Source organism: Piliocolobus tephrosceles, chromosome 14, assembly GCF_002776525.5.
Source record: "Piliocolobus tephrosceles isolate RC106 chromosome 14, ASM277652v3, whole genome shotgun sequence".
NCBI lineage: Eukaryota > Metazoa > Chordata > Mammalia > Primates > Cercopithecidae > Piliocolobus > Piliocolobus tephrosceles.
In genome coordinates, this window is record NC_045447.1 from 10,127,018 (window position 1) to 10,147,349 (window position 20,332).

Here is a 20,332-nt window from a genome sequence, read left to right on the forward strand (position 1 = left end):
TTGAACCTGGGAGGTGGAGGTTGCAGTAAGCCGAGATTGTGCCACGCACTCCAGCTTGGGTGACACAGCAAGTCTCCGTCTGAAAAAAAAAAAAGACATTCCGGCACTGGCGTGGTGGCTCAAGCTTGTAATCCCAGCACTTTGAGAGGCTGAGGCAGGAGGATCGTTTCAGCCAGGAGTTCAAGAGCAGCCTGGGCAACATAGTGAGACCCTGCCTCTACAGAAAAAAAAAAAAAAAAATTAGCCAGGTAGCTCTTGCTTGTACTCCCAGCTACTCAGGAAGCTGAGGTGGGAGGATTGCTTGAGCTCTGGAACTTGGGGCTGCAGCGAGCTCTGATTGCACCACTGCACTTCACCCTGGGCAACAAAGACTGTGTCTCAATAAATAAAAATAAGCTGGGCACAGTGGCTCATGCCTGTAATCCCAGTACTTTGGGAGGCTGAGGTGGGCAGATCACATGAGGTCAGGAGTTCAAGACCAGCTGGCCAACATGGCGAAACCCTGTCTCTATTAAAAATACAAAAATTAGCCGGGTGTGGTGGTGCACGTCTGTAGTCCCTGCTACTCGGGGACTGAGGCAAGAGAATCACTGAGAGGCAGAAGTTGCAGTGAGCCGAGACTGCGCCACTGCACTCCAGCCTGAGCAACAGAGCAGCGAGAGCCTGTCTCTAAAAAGATAAAATAAAAAAATAAGGATGAAATTTTGGTCTGATAAGGATTGGGACCTATTTCTTCTGGAATATAGGGTGCATCCTTTTGGGGACTTGGGTAAATTCCAGCACCACATTCTTCATGGGTATCACCATCAGGAGGCAGAATGTGCAGTGGGATGGGCATGGGCATGGAGTTCAACTTCTCAGCTGAAAGGTCAAGATTCATTTTCTTCTTATATATAAAAATTGGGACATACTAATTAATAATACCTCACAGGGTCAGTGTGGAGATTTGTGGGGAGTATTTGGGTTTTTTTTTTTTTTCCTTTGAGACGGAGTCTTGCTCTGTCACCCAGGCTGGAGTGCAGTGGCACAATCTCCGCTCACTGCAAGCTCCACCTCCCAGGTTCACGCCATTCGCCTGCCCCAGCCTCCCAAGTAGCTGGGACTACAGGCGCCCGCCACCACACCCGGCTAAGTTTTTTGCATTTTTTTTAGTAGAGACAGGGTTTCACCGTGTTAGCCAGGATGGTCTTGATCTTCTGACCTCGTGATAGGCCTGCCTCGGCCTCCCAAAGTGCTGGGATTACAGGTGTGAGCCACCGCGCCAGGCCAGGGTTTTGTTTTTGAGACAGGAAGACAGGATCTGGCTCCATCACCCAGGCTGGAGTGTAGTGGTGCGATCATAGCTCACTGCAGCCTCAACCTCTTGGGCTCAATGGATTCTCCCCACCTCAGCCTGGGACTACAGGCACGTACCACCACATCCGGCTTGTGGGGAGCATTTGCAGTAGTGTTTTACATGTTTATAATTGTGGCTTATAGACTCATTAAGCACGAAGTACATACAAGATCAAGATCTAGACAGGAAGATTATCTCTGATTGTTTTCACAGACAGGGCTTGGCAAATAACAGAAGCTCAATAAACATTTTTGTTTGTTGGTTGTTTTTTAGACAGAGTCTCACTCTGTGGCCAGGCTGGAGTGCAGTGGCACGATCTCAGCTCACTGCAACCTCTGCCTCCCGGGTTCAAGCGATTCTCCTGCCTCAGACCCCGAGTAGCTGGGACTATAGGCTTGCTCCACCAAGCCCACGCCCAGCTAATTTTTGTATTTTTAGTAGAGACAGGATTTCACTGTGTTGGCCAGGATGGTCTCGAGCTCTTCTTTTTTTGAGACGGAGTCTCGCTCTGTCGCCCAGGCTCGAGTGCAGTAGCTCGATCTTGGCTCACTGCAAGCTCTGCCTCCTGGGTTCACACCATTCTCCTGCCTCAGCCTCCCTAGCAGCTGGGACTACAGGCGCCCGCCACCACGTCTGGCTAATTTTTTGTATTTTTAGTAGAGACGGGGTTTCACTGTGTTAGCCAGGATGGTCTCAATCTCCTGACCTCGTGATTCGCCCTCCTTGGTCTCCCAAAGTGTTGGGATTACAGGCATGAGCCACTGCACCTGGCCAACATTTCTTGAACGAATGAAAGGGAGAATGAATTGGACGCTCTGACCTTATCCACACCAGGATCTGTGAGTATAAACATGAGTACTTCCACGTCAACTACTGAGGTCATATACAAGTGGGCAGGTGAGAGTTAGCAGGAGGGTGCTGGTGACCAGCCACCTGCTCTCCTTCAGTCAGGCTTGTCACACTGGAGAAACCAAAGCAGTACCACTGGACACTGGGTCAGGCTTGAGGGGGAGAAGCAAGAGGGAGAGCAACAGAGAGAACAGGACAGCCTGCCTTTCAGTTGCTTACAGTCTAGCTGGCCACACAGAGGGCAGGTGGGAGTGAGATGGAATAGGTTGTCCCTCCCTCAGTGCTCACTGTGCTGGTGTCACACTCATCACGGTACTGTCATTAAAATTTTTTAATTTTTTGAGACAGGGTCTTATTTGTATCATCCAATCACAGCTCACTGCAGCCTTGACCTCCTGGGCTCCGGTGTTCCTGCTACCTCAGTCTCCTGGGTAGCTAGGGCTACAGGTATGTACCACCACATCAGGCTAATTTTTTGCATTTTTAGTAGAGACAACGTTTCATCATGTTGTTGAGGCTAGTCTGGAACTTTTGAGTTCAAGTGATCTGCCTCCCTAGGCCTCCCAAAGTGCTGGAACTCCAGGCATGAGTCACCACCTCCAGCTCTACCAATAAAATAATTTCAGGCCGGGCGCGGTGGCTCAAGCCTGTAATCCCAGCACTTTGGGAGGCCGAGACGGGCGGATCACGAGGTCAGGAGATCGAGACCATCCTGGCTAACACTGTGAAACCCCCGTCTCTACTAAAAAATACAAAAAACTAGCCGGGCGAGGTGGCGGGCGCCTGTAGTCTCAGCTACTCAGAGGCTGAGGCAGGAGAATGGCGTAAACCCGGGAGGCGGAGCTTGCAGTGAGCTGAGATCTGGCCACTGCACTCCAGCCTGGGCGACAGAGCAAGACTCCGTCTCAAAAAAAAAATAATAATTTCAGAGTGGTGAGTGCTCTAAAGAAAATAAAGGTAGGGTGCAGTGGCTCACATCTGGAATCCCAGCACATTGAGAGGTCAAGGCAAGAAGATGGCTTGAGGCCAGGAGTTCCAGACCGGCCCAGCCAGCATACCAAGACCCTGTCTCTACAAAAAAAAAAAAAAATGAAAACAAACAAAAAAACACAGCTGGGTCCGGTGGCTCACACCTGTAATCCCAGCACTTTGGAAGGCTGAGTGAGGCGGGGGGATCACGAGGTCAGGAGTTTGAGACCAGCCTGACCAACATGGTGAAACCACATTTTTATTAACAATTCAAAAAAAAAAAAAAAATTAGCCGGGCGAGGTGGCAGGCACCTGTAATCCCAGCTACTCGGGAGTCTGAGGCAGGAGAATTGCCTGAACCCAGGAGGCGGAGGTTGCAGTGAGCTGAGATCGTGCTATTGCACTCCAGCCTGGGCGACAGAGTGAGACTCTATCCCCCAAAAGAAAGAAAAAAAAAAAACACTTGGCTGGACATGGTGGCTCATGCATGTAATCCTAGTACTTTGGGATGCCAAGGTGGGCAGATCACCTGAGGTCAGGATTTCGAGACCAGCCTGGCCAACACGGTGAAAACCCATCTCTACTAAAAATAAAAATTAGCTGGGTGTGGTGGCGTGCCCTTGTAATCCCAGCTACTCGGGAGGCTGAGGCAGGAGAATCACTTGAACCTGGGAAACGGAGGTTGCAGTGAGCCGAGATCACGCCATTGCACTCCAGCCTGGGTGACAGAGCAAGACTCCATCTCAAAAAAAAAAAAAAAAAAGAAATTTAGCTAGGCATGGTGGCACGCATCCATAGGCCCAGCTACTAGGTAGGCTAAAAGAGAAGGATCCTGGAGCCCAGGAGGTTGAAGTTGTACAGTGAGCCGTGATCATGGCACTGCACTCCAGCCTGGGTGACAGAATGAGGCTCCATCTCAAAAAACAAATAAGTAAATAATAAACAGATGATAGCATGGAGAGAGGGGGAGGAGAACTAGGGACTGCTTTAGATGGGTGAGAAGCCCAGGAAGGCATCTCTGAGGTGACATGTGAGCAGAGATGTGAATGGCAAGGAGCTCACCATGTAACAACCTGGGGATGGTGCTGTTCCAAAAGGCAGGAAGAAGCCTGGTGTATTCAGGGAGCAGGATGAAGGCAAGCATGGTTTACTGAGATGGGAGACTGGAACTTTCTAAGCAGAAGTTAGTAGGGCCTCACCAATGATTACCTATAGCCGGTTTGATTTTTCTCCAATCATGAGCTGGTAACACAAATGCCACCACCCTATGCTCAGACCAGACTCCATTCCCAGCTAAGCCTGAAGCTTTTTTTTTTTTTGAGACGGAGTCTGGCTCTGTCGCCCAGGCTGGAGTGCAGTGGCCGGATCTCAGCTCACTGCAAGCTCCGCCTCCCGGGTTTAGGCCATTCTCCTGCCTCAGCCTCCAGAGTAGCTGGGACTACAGGCGCCTGCCACCTCGCCTGGCTAGCTTTTTGTATTTTTTAGTAGAGACGCGGTTTCACCGTGTTAGCCAGGATGGTTTCCATCTCCTGACCTTGTGATCTGCCCGTCTCGGCCTCCCAAAGTGCTGGGATTACAGGCTTGAGCCACCGCGCCCGGCAAGCCTGAAGCTTTGTGTCCATCTCACGAGTGCTATAAAGGCCCAGGGTTGTTCAGGCACTGCTTGCCCAGAGCAGGTGAGCTACCCAGCTGGGCAGTGAAGGCCATCTGTCTGACCTCCACTGCCACCCTGGCACTGTTGACTTTGGTGAGCTGCAGTGGGGGTGTCTAGGACCCTGGGAAACTGCAGAAACAGCTGGCAGGTCTGCAGAGACTGGTGAGGTATGGGGACTCACTAGCATGGCCTCCTTTTCCCAGAGATTCGAGAAGCTCAGAACAAGGTTTGCCTCCTGAAAAGTCCGTGGTTCTGAGGTGGGCCTCCAGCCTCTCCTGCCCTTCCTCTGCTATTGGGATCCCTGAACCAGACGTGGTACGCACAGGGAAGGCTGGGCCCCTGGTATGGCAGTGCTGAGCAGGTCTTCGGACGACCGGTGGTTCCAACCCCAGCTCTACTCCTACTGCCTCATTAGTAAAACACAAGTAAAATACCACCTCCCTCCTTGGGTGGTGACCTTGAGGTGTCAATGCGATAATGCATCTCAAGTGCATGGTACTGTCTGACATATAGCACAGTTAGAAACTGATCATAGATAGGGAAACTGAGGCACTGGTAAATGTATCAGGGGGGCTGTGACCTTGTTTTAGTTACTCCAAGCAATTCTCTGCCTGCCTCTGGGCCATCAATCACCTATTCAAGCAATGAGGAATTGGCCTGAAAAATGCTAAAGCCTCTTCCATCTTGGGGCTTGTCTGGTTCTAAATCCCAAGCTAGGGCCACCCACTATTCTAATACCTTTCATCCAGCCGGTCCTTGTTCCTTGGCTCTTACCCAAGGAAAATGCCTTTTTGCCACTCCAAAATGAACTGCAGCCTTTTGTGCTTATGAACACAGTAAGAAAAACAGCTCCTGATTGGCTGGAAACAGTGGTTCACATCTGTATTATTTGGAAGGCCAAGGGCGGGAGAATCACTTGAGCCCAGGAGTTCAAGCAGCCTGTGCAACATAGAGACCTCAGTTCTACAAAAAATTAAAATTAGTTGGGCAGCCAGGCATGGTGGCTCACGCCTGTAATCCCAGCACTTCGGGAGGCCGAGGTGGCTGGATCACAAGGTCAGGTGTTCAAGACCAGCCTGGCCAACATGGTGAAACCTCATCTCTACCAAAAAACACAAAAATTAGCTGAGCAGGATGGCATGCGCCTATAGTCACAGCTCCTGGGAAGGCTGAGATGGGAGAATTGCTTGAACCTGGGACACACAGGTTGCAGTGAGCTGAGATCATGCCACTGCACTCCAGCCTGGGCAAAAAGAGTGAGACCCTGTCTCAAAAATAAATAAATAAAAAATTAGTTGGGCATAGTGGTGTCTACCTGTGGCCTCAGCTGCTGGGGAGGCTGAGATGAGGACTGCTTGGGCCCAGGAATTGAGGATGCGGTGAGCCATGATTATGCCACGCACTCCAGCCTACATGACAGGGCAAGAACTTCTCTCAAAAAAAACAAAAACAAAAACAAAAACAAAACCCAAAAAACCCCACCTCCTGCTCCTTGGGTCCTTTCTCTGAAGTCCATCTTCTGAATGTCCTCTCAGAAACCCCCACAATAGTCCTAGCAGGTGAGCACCTTAGGATTCCACTTTTCTTGAGATGAAATGGGGACTCAGAGAGGGGAAGGGACTTGCCCTAAGTCCTCTGCTGGAAAACAGGGAGGAGTTGGCCGGGCGCGGTGGCTCATGCCTGTAATCCCAGCACTTTGGGAGGCCAAGACCATCCCGGCCAACATGGTGAAACCCCGTCTCTAAAAATACACAAATTAGCTGGGTATGGTGGCATGCGCTTGTAGTCCCAGCTATTCCGGAAGCTGAGGCAGGAGAATCATTTGAACCTGGGAGGCGGAGGTTGCAGTGAGCGAGATCTCACCATTGCACTCCAGCCTGGTGACAGAGCAAGACTCCATCTCAAAAAAAAAAAAAAAAAACAGGGAGGAGCAGGGAATTTGAATCCATGTCCACCCAACTTTGGCCAGAGGAGAGGGGACAAGCAGCTAAAGCCTAGGCTGGGAGGGGAACTTCTGCGCTATTGCTTGGAAGTCGCAAGAGTGCCAAAGTTAGGGGCATCCCTGGGGGAAAGGACAAGCAGACATTTGACCTGATGGGAGCCTTTATTCACACATTCACCTCCCCCTCCGCTTCTCTCTTCTCAGGCTTTTGGAATTGGGTGTAGCACTCGCTCCTGTGAGGACACCCAGCCTGGCCCCCAGCAAACCTGGCTGGTTGGAAGGAGTCACAACAGGAGTGCTATGACATCCCAGCATGAGCCCAGACCACTGATACTGTTCACGCATGGTTCTCCTTGGACAGCTGCTGGTCCCCCTGGGAGTGCCACTGTACTGCTTGCTCCCTGCAGGGTTCGTCCTCAAGGCCACTCAGCAGTGGCTATGACAAATTATGATAAATGTTGTCCAAGGGTCAGTGTTCAAAGAAGAGGAACAAAGGTAGTCAAGGGAGCCCTCTGCCCCCAAGGGAAGCAGTAGATGGGGGAGGTAGGCCAGGCCCTGCTGGCTCAGGAACTCAGGCCAAGCCCTGGATATGCACGGGTGGTGCTGTAATCCCCAGCTCCTCCCGTAGAGCCCTCAGGGACTGCTCCCAGCGCCGCTCATAGTACAGGTTGAGGACACATGGGGCTGTGCGCCCATTCTGAACGGCCCATGGGATCAACTCCGAGACCAGCACCTGCAGGCTCCTGTGGGGCAGCAGAGGAAAAAGAAAACATCAAGTCCCGGGGGGCCAGGCACTCGACTGCTCAGCACTTGTGCATTTTCTCAGTTCATCCTCACAAAGACCTTGGAAGGAGGTAGTTACTATCCCTGCTTTTCAGATGAGGCAACAGAGCTCAGTGAGGTGGAATCTCAAACCCAAAGCCACACATCTTGAACATGTTGAAGCTCAGGTTTAAATCATGGCTCCCTCACTCCAGAATCTAACACCAACTTGCCTTCCCACTGATGCTCGTCATTCTGACCATGCACTTAGGCCTGGCCCAAGAGACCCCAGAGTCCTGTGAAACGTATAGGCTTTATTTGCTCACCTGAAGATCCTTGCCCCAGGCCAGTTTCACATCTCTGCTCCATTCTTTCTACCCTTACTTCCTGGAGAACTGGAAGGGGCTGTGCAGGCGCCTGTGTGCTCTTCCTACTTCTAGGAACCCTGGTCCCTCTGAGTTTTGTCCTGACACCACCCTCAACCCCGACCCAGCCGCCACTTGAAAACTTACTGAGCACTGAGTTGGATCGGTCCAAAGAGAGCACCCAGGATGCACATGGGCAGGCCAGTCTGGACAGCCTCAAACCATTTCACCACGATCTCCCCTGGGGGTGAGGGATGGGTTGGGAAGTGAACAAGCTATCTGAAGGAAAGGCCAGTGGTGTTCACAGCGAGGCAAAGAGAGGCAACTGTTCCTCCCTAATCTCTACCAGGGTCAGCTGTGCCCAGTCCTGGCCTGTGCTGGGCCCTGGGGCACTTGGCTTGGAGTACGGGAGAGGGCCCAAGAGTGAACAGAAGGGAATAAGGGATGGAAAGGAAGCCTGGGGTCAAGACGCAGAGGATCCCATGACCCCATAAGCCAGGCTAAACACTCCAGGATGGCTCCTGCAGGCCTCAGGGAGCTACTGAGGTTTCAGAGCAGGGAGGCAGCTAAAGCCCAAAAAACACCAGGAGTCTTGAAGATGGGCTGCTGCTACATTAGTGCAGGAGCCCTGAGGGACAGTGGGAGGGAGAAGGGGGACATGTGGCAAAGATGCTACTAAGATGTTCAGGTAAAACAGAAATTGAGGCACCAAGCCAGGTGATGCAGAGGGTGGTGGAGATAGGCAAGCCCTGCCCTGGCCCTGAAGCCACCCCAGGGAGACAGGCTGTCAGGGTTGGGGGCACTCACCCAGGATGCTGGTGGGCATCCCCAGCAAGGTGTGAAGCATGTCGTGCACCTCCCGGTATCGCTGAATCACATACGCTAGCTCCTCATCATCCACGAAGCGGGTGGGTGCTCGGGTGTCTGGGGAGACTCTCTGACAACCATAAGCCCCCCCTAGAACCCTTCCTGATGGTTCTCAGGGCCCGATTTGCCAGTCTGTCTCTGACACTGTCACAACTCTCACCAAACTCATACCCTACTAGAAAACTCAGGCGACTAGCTGGGGGCCGAGGCTCATGCCTGTAAATTCCAGCACTTTGGGAGGCTAAGGTGGGCACATCACCTGACGTCAGGAGTTCAAGACCAACCTGACCAATACAGTGAAACTCTGTCTCTACGAAAAAATACAAAAATTAGCTGGGTGTGGTGGTGTACACCTATAGTCCCAGCTACTTGGGAGGCTACGACAGGAAAGTCACTTGAACCTAGGAGGTGGAGGTTGTAGTGAGCCAAGATTGCACCACTGCACACTCCAGGCTGGGTGACAGAGACTCTGTCTCAAAAAAAAAAAAAAAAAATTAGTCGGGTGTGGTGGTGTGTGCCTATAGTCCCAGCTACCCAGGAGGCTGGGACAGGAAAATTGTTTGAGCCCAGGAGTTTGAGGTTACAGGGAGCTATGACTATACCACTGCACTCAAGCAAGACATTGTCTCTAAAAATAAAAAATGAAGCCCCAAAAACCCTGATCCTAGCACAAGCTGCTCCCAGCTTGGGGTGCTCTCTCCCACTACACCTATCTTCACTGTGATAATTCCTACTTATCCTTCATGACCTGGGTTAAGTGTCCCCTGTGCCCCATCCCTTTCCCCGACCACAGAGAGGCCGCCCCTAACCTACAGACCAAGTGGGTTCATGTTATGGTCTCTGGAAGCATCATTCACCTCTTAGTGGCATTCAGAATAATTGTACCTTGATGTTTAGTGCATGTGAGTATTAATGTCTCCTAGACTTGCACTGTCCAGGATGGCAGCCACTTGCCACATGTGGCCAAGAAAGGTGTCCAAGTGAGATGTGCTGAATATATAAAATACACACAAGACTTCAAATACTGAGTATGAAAAAAATGTACAAATCTCAATAATTTAAAACTATTGATTACTTGTTGAAATAATACTTTGGATATATCAGGCTAAACAAGATGCACATTTAAAATCAATTCTAGCCAGGCACGGTGGCTCATGGTTATAATCCCAGCATTTTGGGAGGCCAAGGCGTGCAGATCACCTGAGGAGTTCAAGGCCAGCCTGACCAATATGGTGAAACCCCATCTCTACTAAAAATACAAAAATTAGCCAGGTATAGGGGCGGGCACCTGTAATCCCAGCCACTTGGGAGGCTGAGACAGGAAAATTGCTTGATCCCAGAAGGCGGAGGTTGCAGTGAGCTGAGATGGCTCCAGTGCACTCCAGCCTGGGCAACAGAGTGAGACTCCATCTCAAAAAAACAAACAAACAAAAAATTAATTCCACCTTAATTTTAATAGCAAAATTTAATTTTAGTAGCAAAAAAATTAATTTATTTTTGCTATTAAAGTAGCTGGCAGAAAATTAAACATTACCTACAAGCTCACATTTATTTATTTAGTCTTGCTCTGTCGCCCAGGCTGGAGTGCAGTGGCGCGATCTCAGCTCACTGCAAGCTCCGTTTCCCAGGTTCACGCTATTCTCCTGCCTCAGCCTCCCAAGTAGCTGGGACTACAGGCGCCTGCCACCACGCCCGGCTAATTTTTTGTATTTTTTAGTAGAGACGGGGTTTCACCATGTTAGCCAGGGTGGTCTCGATCTCCTGACCTTGTGATCCACCCACCTCGGCCTCCCAAAGTGCTGGGATTACAAGCGTGAGCCACTGCGCCCGGCCTATTTTTTTGTTTTCTGAGACAGAGTCTCGCTCTGTTGCCCAGGTTGGAGTGCTGTGGTGCAATCTCAGCTCACTGCAACCTCCTCCTCCTCCTCTCGGATTCAAGCAATTCTTCTGCCTCAGCCTCCTGAGTAGCTGGGATTACAGGCACGTGCCACCACGCCCAGCTAATTTTTTCTTTTTTTCTTTTTTTTTTTTTTTTTAGTAGAGATGGGGTTTCACCATGTTTGTCAGGCTGGTCTCAAACTCCTGACCTTGTGATCCACCTGCCTCGGCCTCCTGAAACACTGGGATTACAGGCGTGCCCCACCACACCCAGCCACTCACATTTTATTCTTATTGACAGTATCAAAACAGCCTGTCTGCTACACACGGGCAGGACTGGCTCTGTTTTGCTTATTCTTTTACCTCCAGTAGCCTGATCCAGGGCCTGGATGAATGAACATCTCTTGAACATATGAGTAAAAGGCCAGTCCTGGGCACTTTTCTGACCCCAGAACTCTCCTCCTCTTACCTGCCCACTGCCTCTGAGTACTCAGTAGCACCCATACAGAATGGGAATAGCCTGGTCTTCCTGTTCCCAAAGAATGGCTTTAGCCTGTTGTGTGAAGCTGAAGGTGATCATAGAGTATCCACCAGGTGCCGGCACCTAGGGTGTCCTTTACAGATATTATCGTATTTCATCCTTGCAATCTTGGAGATAAATACTGTTATTACTGCAGATATAGAAAAGAAAACAAGGGCCGGCCATGGTGGCTCATGTCTGTAATCCCAACACTTTGGGAGGCGAAGGCCAGCAGATCACTTGAGGTCAGGAGTTCGAGACCAGCCTGGCCAATATGGCGAACTCCCGCCTATGTTAAAAATACAAAAATCGGCCGGGCGCGGTGGCTCAAGCCTGTAATCCCAGCACTTTGGGAGGCTGAGACGGGCTGATCACGAGGTCAGGAGATCGAGACCATCCTGGCTAACACGGTGAAACCCCGTCTCTACTAAAAAATACAAAAATCTAGCCGGGCGAGGTGGCGGGCGCCTGTAGTCCCAGCTACTCGGGAGGCTGAGGCAGGAGAATGGCGTAAACCCGGGAGGCGGAGCTTGCAGTGAGGTGAGATCCAGCCACTGCACTCCAGCCCGGGCGACAGAGCGAGACTCCATCTCAAAAAAATAAAAAATAAAATAATACAAAAATCAGCCAGGTGTGGTGGCACACGCCTGTAGTCCCAGCTACTCGGGAGGCTGAAGCAGAAGAATTGCCAGGAGGTGGAGGTTGCAGTGAGCCAAGATTGTGCCACAGCCCTTCAGCCTGGGTGACAGAGTCTCAAAAAAAAAAGGAAAAAAAAAGGAAAACAAGGCTCAGAGAGATAAAGTAATTTGCCCAAGATCACACAGCTAGTAAAGTGGCTGAGTCAGCATTTGAAACAAAGCCTGTTGGATTCCAAAGCCAGTGGCCTTAACATCCATTACTAAAGCCAGTAAGTGCCCTGGAAGATGTATGTGAGAGGTCCTCTTACTTCTGATGAGGAATCTGAGACTCAGCAAGGTCAAAGGATTTATCCAGGCTTGTAAAGCTGGGAAGTGAGCCAGGATTCTCATTCATGCTCCTCCTAATTCTCAAGCCCATACCTATAGTCTTGATACTACAAGATTACTATACCGCTCACCAAAGTCAGCCTCAGGGAGGGGAGGGTAGCCTCACCTTGAACCTTTATCTAAATCTCTGCGGGGACAAAGGTACTCCTTCACATTCCATGAGCTGCTGATTTCCTTGCTCTACAAGTGTCACAATCACTAGCGCCGTCACAAGTGGGGCTGTGGCTGAGCAAGGTGTCCTGGCAGTCCCATCCCTGCTACCCCCTCCCCTCCACAGCAACAGGGCTAAAGATGGGGAAATTCAGAAGACTTCCCTCCCTGTGTGGCACTTGAGGCAGGTCACCCTGGTGAGTTTCCCACTGATGAGATGACTTGCATCCTGGTGAAATCTGAGAGATGGTTTAAAATAGGGCAGGTGATCGCCCTGTCAAGGTAGCTGTGCAGGAGACTGAGGAACAGAACATCATCTCAGGGACAATAACCATTTAGAGCAGTGGTTCTCAACTGCCCCCTAGGGGACACCTGTAATCTCTGGAGACATCTGTGGTTGTCACAACTTGCCAGGGAGGGGGTGCTCCTGGCACCCAGTGGGTAGAAGCTACCATCAAACATCCTATCAGGCTCAGGACCGCCCCCACAACAAAGAGTGATCCAGCCCAAACATTAACACTGCCCAGGCTGAGAAACTGTTCTAGGACAACCTTTGGAGACCCCTCACCTCCTCCAGCCCGGCTGGCTCTGGCAGCCAGGCTGGATAGCCATTTGGCAGGGGTGCCTTGATGGGACGTGTCTGTGTTGCAGGAGGGAGGGAAGATGGGACAGGGACAGGGAAGATGGGCCATCAGGATTCTAAGGTCCTTTACAAATCAGGTCACTTTACTACCCTGCTCAAAACCTTCCACAATTTACCTACTGCTCCTATTACAAAATACAGACTCCTTCTTCTGGTGGCCTGCAGGTCCCAGCTGGGGCTTCCCTTCCAGCCCACTCACTGTCTCCCTGCCACTCACTCCTCTGTGGCCACACTGGTCAACCTTCCTTTTCCTAAACACATGGGGCCTCTGCCCTTGCCACTGCCTCTACTCAGAATGCTCTTCCTCAGCTCTCCACACAGTTGGCTCCTCCCTACCTTCCAAGCCTCCTCAGAGGAGCCGGCTCTGACCACCCCGTCACAAGTGGCTGTACCCTTCCCAACACCAAAGTTGTCTTCTATCATGCTAACTTGTTCTCTTCATAACTGCTAGAACATAAGTTCCACGAAGGCAGGCTTTTTGCTGGTTTTGTCCACTGTATCCCAACTGCTGACAGTAGTGCTGGTATACTTTTTTAAATTTTTGAGACAGGGTCTTGCTCTGTTGTCCAAGCTGGAGTGCAGTTGCGTGATTACGACTCACCGCCCTCAACCTCCTGGGCTCAACCTGTCCTCCTACCTTAAACTCCCTCCCAGGTAGCTGGGACTATATGGGTATACATCACCATGCCCGGCTAATTTTTACATTTTTTGCAGAGACAGGGTTTCAACATGTTGCCCAGGCTGGTCTCAAACTCCTGGGCTCAAGTGATCCACCCACGTCAGCCCCCCAAAGTATTATGATTACAGGCATGAGCCAACATGCAAGGACCAGTGCCAGAATATATTCTAATTACTTGAAACATTTTACCTGTATTTTTGTATGAATTTTTTTGTTTTGTTTGGTTGGAGACAGAGTCTCACACTGTCACCCAGGCTGGAGTGCAGTGGCACGATCTCAGCTCACTGCAACCTATGCCTCCCAGGCTCAATCAATTCTCCTGCCTCAGCCTCCCAAGTAGCTGGGATTACAGGTGCACACCACCTCACCCGGCTAATTTTTGTTATTTTTAGTAGAGAAAGGGTTCCACCATATTGGTCAGGCTGGTCTCAAACTTCTGACCTCAGGTGATCCTCCCGCCTCAGCCTCCCAAAGTGCTGGGATTACAGGAGTGAGCCACTGTGCCCTCCCTGAAAACTTTTTAAAACTATTTTATTGTCTACTTCTCCAAGTAGAATGGAAATGAGGGCAGGGAACTTGGCTGTCTAGTTCACCATTATATCCCCAGTACACAAAACAATGGATGGGCTGGGCACGGTGGCTCACACCTGTAGTCCCAGCACTTTGGGAGGCTGAGGCAGGTGATCACTTGAGGTCAGGAGTTTAAGACCAGCCTGGTTAATATGGTAGAACCCCATCTCTATTAAAAATACAAAAATTAGCCGGGCGTTGTGGTGTGCACCTGTAGTCTCAGCTACATGGGACTCGAGGCAGGAGAATCACGAATCACTTGAACCCAGGAAGCGGAGGTGCAGTGAGCCAAGATCGCACCACTGCACTCCAGCCTGGGTGGCAGAGTGGGACCCTGTCTCAAAAAAAAAAAGGGATGGCACATGGCAGAGGCTCAGTGAGCTTGCCAATAGTCAGGATGCCCCCTTCCCCCTTCTCCTTGTCCTCCCTGCCTGGGGCTGGAGAGTGTCACACCTGTCATACCGTAGGGAAAGCAATGTCCCTAGAATAAGGGGACACAGTACAGCAGTGAAGAGCATGACCTGGGGTTGATTACTGTCTCCATTAATACCGGTTATGTGAAATTAGCAAGTTGCTTCACTGCTCTGAGCCTCTGTTTCCTCATCTACTAAAAGAGGATAATAACAGAACATACTTGACAGGGTTGTGGGGGGGGGGTTCACAATATCACAGATGAGGCTGGCATCAGGCATGCAGTGGGAGGTTAATGAACACTGGCCAGTATTACCATTTGGAGGCATGTTCCCACCCATTTGTCTATCCTATAGAAAATGACAAAGGCTTGGCATGAGCCTGAAAAGCACTCCTGCCGATGGTGGCAGCTCAGGGCTCCTCTTTCCTCAGGGTGTCATGCCTGTGCTATTCCTCTGTCCTGTTTGGTGACTGCCAGGTACATGGAAGCTGAAAACTCACATTCACATCCAGGAAACGGAGATACTCGCGACCCAGGGAGCCTTCTGGCAGGCTTTGGAGCTTGCCCAGGTCGAGGGTGGATGTCGAAATCCGGGGACGCTCCCTGAAAGGCAAGACTTGGGCATTGGGAGGGTGTGGGCAAACGTAGGTGAACGATCCAACTACAGTGAGCTGAGGGGCAGGAGAATGTACAGAGGAGTAATGTGGCCACCACAAGCCTTAATGGAGCACCTACAACTGGCCAGGCCAGTGTCAGAGACTTAGGATACTACCCCAAACCAAGGACATGGGCAGGGGCACAATCTCGGCAGGAAGACAGTCCTCAAATGTGACCAGAGTACTTGCAAAAGGTACTGCAAGGAAAGGGTAAAGCCAGCATGTTATGGTGACTTAATGAAGGCACAGAGCCCTGTGGCTGAAACTGGGCCAAGGCTATCACATTGCACAACTCTGAGGTCATCACAGTGTATACACATGTATGTAAATGACACCCCTGGAACTGGGCAGTGCCCAGCCTGTGCAACCATATGTGGCCAGGGTATCAAGAGCTCCCTAGCAGAACAGAACAAATACAATCTGATTCTAGAGACGTCAGAATACCTAGAGATTGCCCCCAGACCCCCAGGCAGAGCTGGGACCTACTGCAGGATCTGGGCACCCTCTGGATCCCTCCTCATCTGGTCCCTGAGGACCTTCAGGGTGCGGTGTCCTGTGGTCTCCCCTAGAACTGCGACCATGTCTGAAAGGACAGAAACAGGTACAAATGGGGGATGTCATCTTAGGTAAGTTACCTGACCTGCTCTGAGCCTTTGTTTCCTAAAGGAAAAATTAGGGATAATATCTAGCTTTTTGTTATAAGGATTCAGGTTAAACACTTAGCAAATTACCCAGTGCACAACAAGGGATCAGTATACCTATCTATAGTTCTTAATCTACTGGGGCGGGACAGCTCTGGTTGGCACAACGTTCTAAAGATTTTATAAATCACTTTTCACAATACAATATAATGTCTCCATTGATTGGTAGAGGCTTAGGCATCAGAGATGCTGGGCTACAGCCCAGGTGTGTTCACTATCTAGGTGACCTAGTGCAAACTGCTTCACATTTCTGTTTTGTTTTTTTCAGACAGGGTCTTGCTTTGTTGCTCAGGCTGAAGTGAAGTGGTGTGATCATAGCTCACTGCTAGGACTACAGGCGTGCAGCTAGTTTTTAAAATTTTCTGTAGAGATGAGGTCTTGCTATGTTGCCCAGGCTGGTCTTGAACTCTGGCCTCAAGTGATCCTCCCACCTTGGATTCCCAAATTGCTGAGATTACAGGTGTGAGCCTGGGCTCATGCCTGGCCCACCTTGGATTCCCAAATTGCTGAGATTACAGGTGTAAGCCACCACACCTGGCCCGCTTCACATTTTTCAGCCTCAGTGTCCTAATTTGTGAAGTGCAGATAACACCTTTCTTAGCTGGTTAATGTGAGAAACCATGAAAATCATGCATATATAACACTTAGTAGCCAAATGTAGTGGCTGACACCTGTAATCTCAACACTGGGGTGCTGAGGCAGGAGGATCACTCGAGGCCAAGAGTTTCAGATCAGCCTAGGCAACATGGCAAGATGCTGTCTCTACAAAAAAAATTCTAAAATTCTCTGGCCTTGGCCAGGTGTGGTGGCTTATGCCTGTAATACCGCACTTTGGGAGGCTGAGGCGGGAGGATCACCTGAGGTCAGGAGTTTGAGACCAGCCTAGGCAACACGGCGAAATCCCGTCTGCACTAAAAATACAAAAATTAGCCAGGTGGCACAGGCCTGTAATCCCAGTACTCGGGAGGCTGAGGCACGATAATCGCTTGAACCTGGGAGGTGGAAGTTGCATAGAGCTGAGATTGCGCCACTGCACTCCAGCGTGGGCCACAGAGCAATACCGTGTCTCAAAACAAACAAAAAAACTAGTGGCGACATGGAGATACAGTGTTTTTTTTTTGTTTAAGACAGGGTCTCCCTCTGTCGCCCAGGCTGGAGTGCAATGACGCAAATCACAGCTCACTACAGTCTCGAACTCCCCTGCTCAAATGATCCTCCCATCTCAGCCTGGGAATAGAGCCACATGCAACCAGGCCCAATTAATTCTTGTATTTTTTTTGTAGAGATGGGGATTCGCCGTGTTGCCCAGGTTGGTCTCAAACTCCTCAGTTCAAGCCATCTGCCCGCTTCGGCCCCCGCGATTGGGATTATAGGTGTGAGCCACTATAATAGGGCCTGGCCTATTGTTTTTGTTAGTAGAAATAACAGTACTTCCTAGAACTCAAAAATCCTAGGAGACATGAGAAAAACACGGTAGAAACCTAGGATGTTCTAGTCACACATCCAGCAAACATTAATTGAGCATTTACTATGTGCCAGGCACTACCCAGAAGGCTGCAGATACAGTGGAAGGAGGCCGACACGGTCCTTGACCTCGGAGTTGATTTTTTAGTAGGACGTTATAAACTGGTACTTATGAGTCATCTACTTAGTCTAGATGTTCTTAATATGGCTGCATGACAGATTCTCCCAAGTAGTTTAAAAAGACAGACGTTCGGATTCCACGCCCATTTCTCCCTCCATTGCAGATTCAGATTCAGTGCGTTTAGGTGGGATCCAAGAATCTGCATTTTCATAAACGTTCCGAGTGGTTACCAGCCGCAGCCAGGTTTGGGTACCCCGACCTAGGCTATGGTCCTGTTACCCACAGGAAACCGCTCCCAGCCGCCCCGACGGGGGCGAGCGCGGGCGGCCTTACCGTGGCGGTAGGGGTCATAGAGCGCCATCGCCGCGGAGCCGGCGGCCAGCAGCGCTTTCTGCAGCGGGGAGGTGGGGATGTGGTGCGAGTACAGCGGGCCGGCGCCGTCGCTCCTGGCCCGGAGAGGCATTTCTGCAAGGCAAGAAAAAGGCCGAGGTCAGAGGAGCCGGGCGCCCTCAGGTTCCTTCCCGCCCGCGCCCGGAACCCGGCTCCACTTGCCTGGCTCAAGCCGCGGGAGGCCGGGAAGCCCGCGGAGCCCGCGGAGCCGGCGCAGGACAGGGCGCAGCAGAGTCGCCATGGCACTGAGCGTCCGCGGAGGATGGGCGGGCACGGAGAACGCCGCGAGTCTCTTAGGCGACGGAGCGTCGGAGGGGTCAAACACAACTGAAAAACCGATTCTGATGGCATTGCCAAGGCCTTTCCAGGGGAAACATCGCTGCACGGGCAGAAAGCATGTAGGCCAAGTAGGCGAAGGAAACGCACGCGAACTGTCTACCGTCTACGTCCACCGATCCAAGACTCTCGCCATTTCACCTCGCCCCAGAAAGTGTCTGCAAAGGAGACGCAACCACGGTCACTCTGAGGCTCAGCACCGGGCCCTATTTACTTCTCCACAGCCGGTTTTCCCCGAAGACTATAAAATGCGAACCTCTTCCGGCTGTGGAACGTGGCGGCGCCCACGGTAAGGACCACATTTGGGGGCGGGGCCTTGCGGCACTTCCGTGCTGTGATCTTTAAGTATGCGGTCTGCTGGCTTGTCGCGACTGCATGGGCTTTTCGCGGTCTATAAGCCCCCGGGGCTAAAATGGAAGCACCTGCGGGATACAGTGGAGCTACAGCTTCTGAAGGGTCAGTGCCTCGAACCAGACCCACGTTCCCGCTCTCGTTCTCTTGAAAGTCCATCTCCGCTCTGGTCCTTCCCGCAAAACAAAATCACCTGACCTATTCGCCTGGTCAGAGCGCTTTCCCAAACGTCTGTTCTCTGTGCTTTCTTACTCCTCACTTTCCTCTGTTTTCCGAGGGGGAAAATGACTCAGTATTGTTCCTTGTCACACCGTTACTACCTTGTAGAGTCTATTTTAATCCGCCTGTTTCTTAACTACTGCTCTTCTGCCCTCTGCACCATGAGCTTCTGCTTTGTCTTCTACATCATACTTTCCTGTTGTCCAGGTGTTTGAACAGAACAAGATATTCCTGGCCAGGCGTCGTCGTGCTCACCTGTAATCCCAACTACTCTGAAGGCTGAGGCAGGAGGATCGCTTGAGCCCAAGAGTTTGACATTACAGTGAGCTATGATGGTGCCACTGTACTCTGGCCTGGGCGACAGAACGAGACCCTGTCTCTTAAAAAATATTTTATATGTACATATATTTGTATGTGTGTATATATTATCTCTGTGTGTTCAGGTCTCAATGCCGGGAAGCCTCCCGCCCCTAAACAGCGTGTTCGCTTCTTGCTGGGCCCCATGGAAGGCAGCGAAGAGAAGGAGCTGACCCTCACAGCCACCAGTGTACCCTCTCTCGTCAACCATCCACTGGGTAAGGCAGATTTAAGCAGGATGCTGGGTGTCACTTCCCAGGAAATCCCTGAGCAGAGTCAGTGTCCCGGTGCTCAGACTCATGTGCCAGGCCCTTGAAGGTCCACAGAGGAGTGAGGTATTAGACCAGGAATTGGCAGACTTTCTTGGAAAGGGCCAGATACTGAATGTTTTCGTTTTCAGGCCATGTGGTTTCTGTTGCAGCTGCTCAACTCTGCCAATGTAGTACAAAACAGCTATAGACAGTATCTAGAGGAGTGAGCCTAGCTGTATTCCGGTAGAACTTTATGAACATTCATATTTGAATTTCAGGTAATTGTCACGTGTCACGAAGTACAGTTGCCTCTGAGTCCATGAGTCCACATCCCATGATCCAGCTTCAGATCAGTAATATTTGGGAGAAAAAAGAAACACAAAGTTCCAAAAAGCAAAACGTGAATTTGCTGTGTACCTAGTATGGTGTTGAATCCACTTAAAGTGATGCATAGGCATCATATTAGGTATTATAAGTAATCTAGCCGGGCGCGGTGACTCATGCCTGTAATCCCAGCACTTTGGGAGGCCGAGGCAGGTGGATCGCAAGGTCAAGAGATAGGGACCGGGCCGGGCGCGGTGGCTCAAGCCTGTAATCCCAGCACTTTGGGAGGCCGAGACGGGCGGATCACGAGGTCAGGAGATCGAGACCCTCCTGGCTAACACGGTGAAACCCCGTCTCTACTAAAAATACAAAAAATTAGCCGGGCGAGGTGGTGGGCGCCTGTGGTCCCAGCCACTCGGGAGGCTGAGGCAGGAGAATGGCGTGAACCCAGGAGGCAGAGGTTGCGGTGAGCTGAGATCCGGCCACTGCACTCTAGCCTGGGCGACAGAGCAAGACTCCGTCTCAAAAAAAAAAAAAAAAA

General features: G+C 50.9%; 2 protein-coding genes across 6 annotated transcripts in view; one reads left to right on the forward strand and one right to left on the reverse strand.

The window, feature by feature from the left end:
* Positions 1 to 60: 60 nt before the first annotated feature.
* On the reverse strand, positions 61 to 18,564 carry COQ4 (coenzyme Q4). Of its 4 annotated transcripts, XM_023217046.2 has the most exons (7): positions 18,116 to 18,564; positions 17,897 to 18,028; positions 15,764 to 15,860; positions 15,122 to 15,224; positions 8,685 to 8,814; positions 8,025 to 8,118; positions 6,894 to 7,493 (listed from the first exon to the last, which is right to left on the reverse strand). In XM_023217046.2, the coding sequence occupies exons 1-7, from the start codon at positions 18,192 to 18,194 to the stop codon at positions 7,322 to 7,324; spliced, it is 807 nt and encodes a 268-aa protein (XP_023072814.1). In that variant the 5' UTR covers positions 18,195 to 18,564; the 3' UTR covers positions 6,894 to 7,321. The 4 variants fall into 4 exon arrangements, 3 of the variants coding, with proteins under 3 accessions (XP_023072816.1, XP_023072814.1, XP_023072815.1); XR_002732576.3 differs by lacking the exon at positions 15,764 to 15,860 and having other exon boundaries at positions 7,340 to 7,493; positions 18,116 to 18,317; XM_023217048.3 differs by lacking the exons at positions 6,894 to 7,493; positions 8,025 to 8,118; positions 8,685 to 8,814; positions 15,764 to 15,860 and adding an exon at positions 61 to 79 and having other exon boundaries at positions 18,116 to 18,317.
* The window catches only part of TRUB2 (TruB pseudouridine synthase family member 2), a 16,497-nt gene continuing 14,555 nt past the window's right edge, over positions 18,391 to 20,332 (forward strand). The window contains exons 1-2 of one of the 2 annotated variants that reach the window (XM_026457183.2): positions 18,391 to 18,578; positions 19,303 to 19,434. In XM_026457183.2, coding sequence (XP_026312968.1) covers positions 19,362 to 19,434 — 73 coding nt within the window. In that variant the 5' untranslated portion in view covers positions 18,391 to 18,578; positions 19,303 to 19,361. Of the gene's footprint in view, positions 18,746 to 19,302; positions 19,435 to 20,332 lie in introns of both variants that reach the window. The other variant, XM_026457182.2, reaches the window with a different exon arrangement.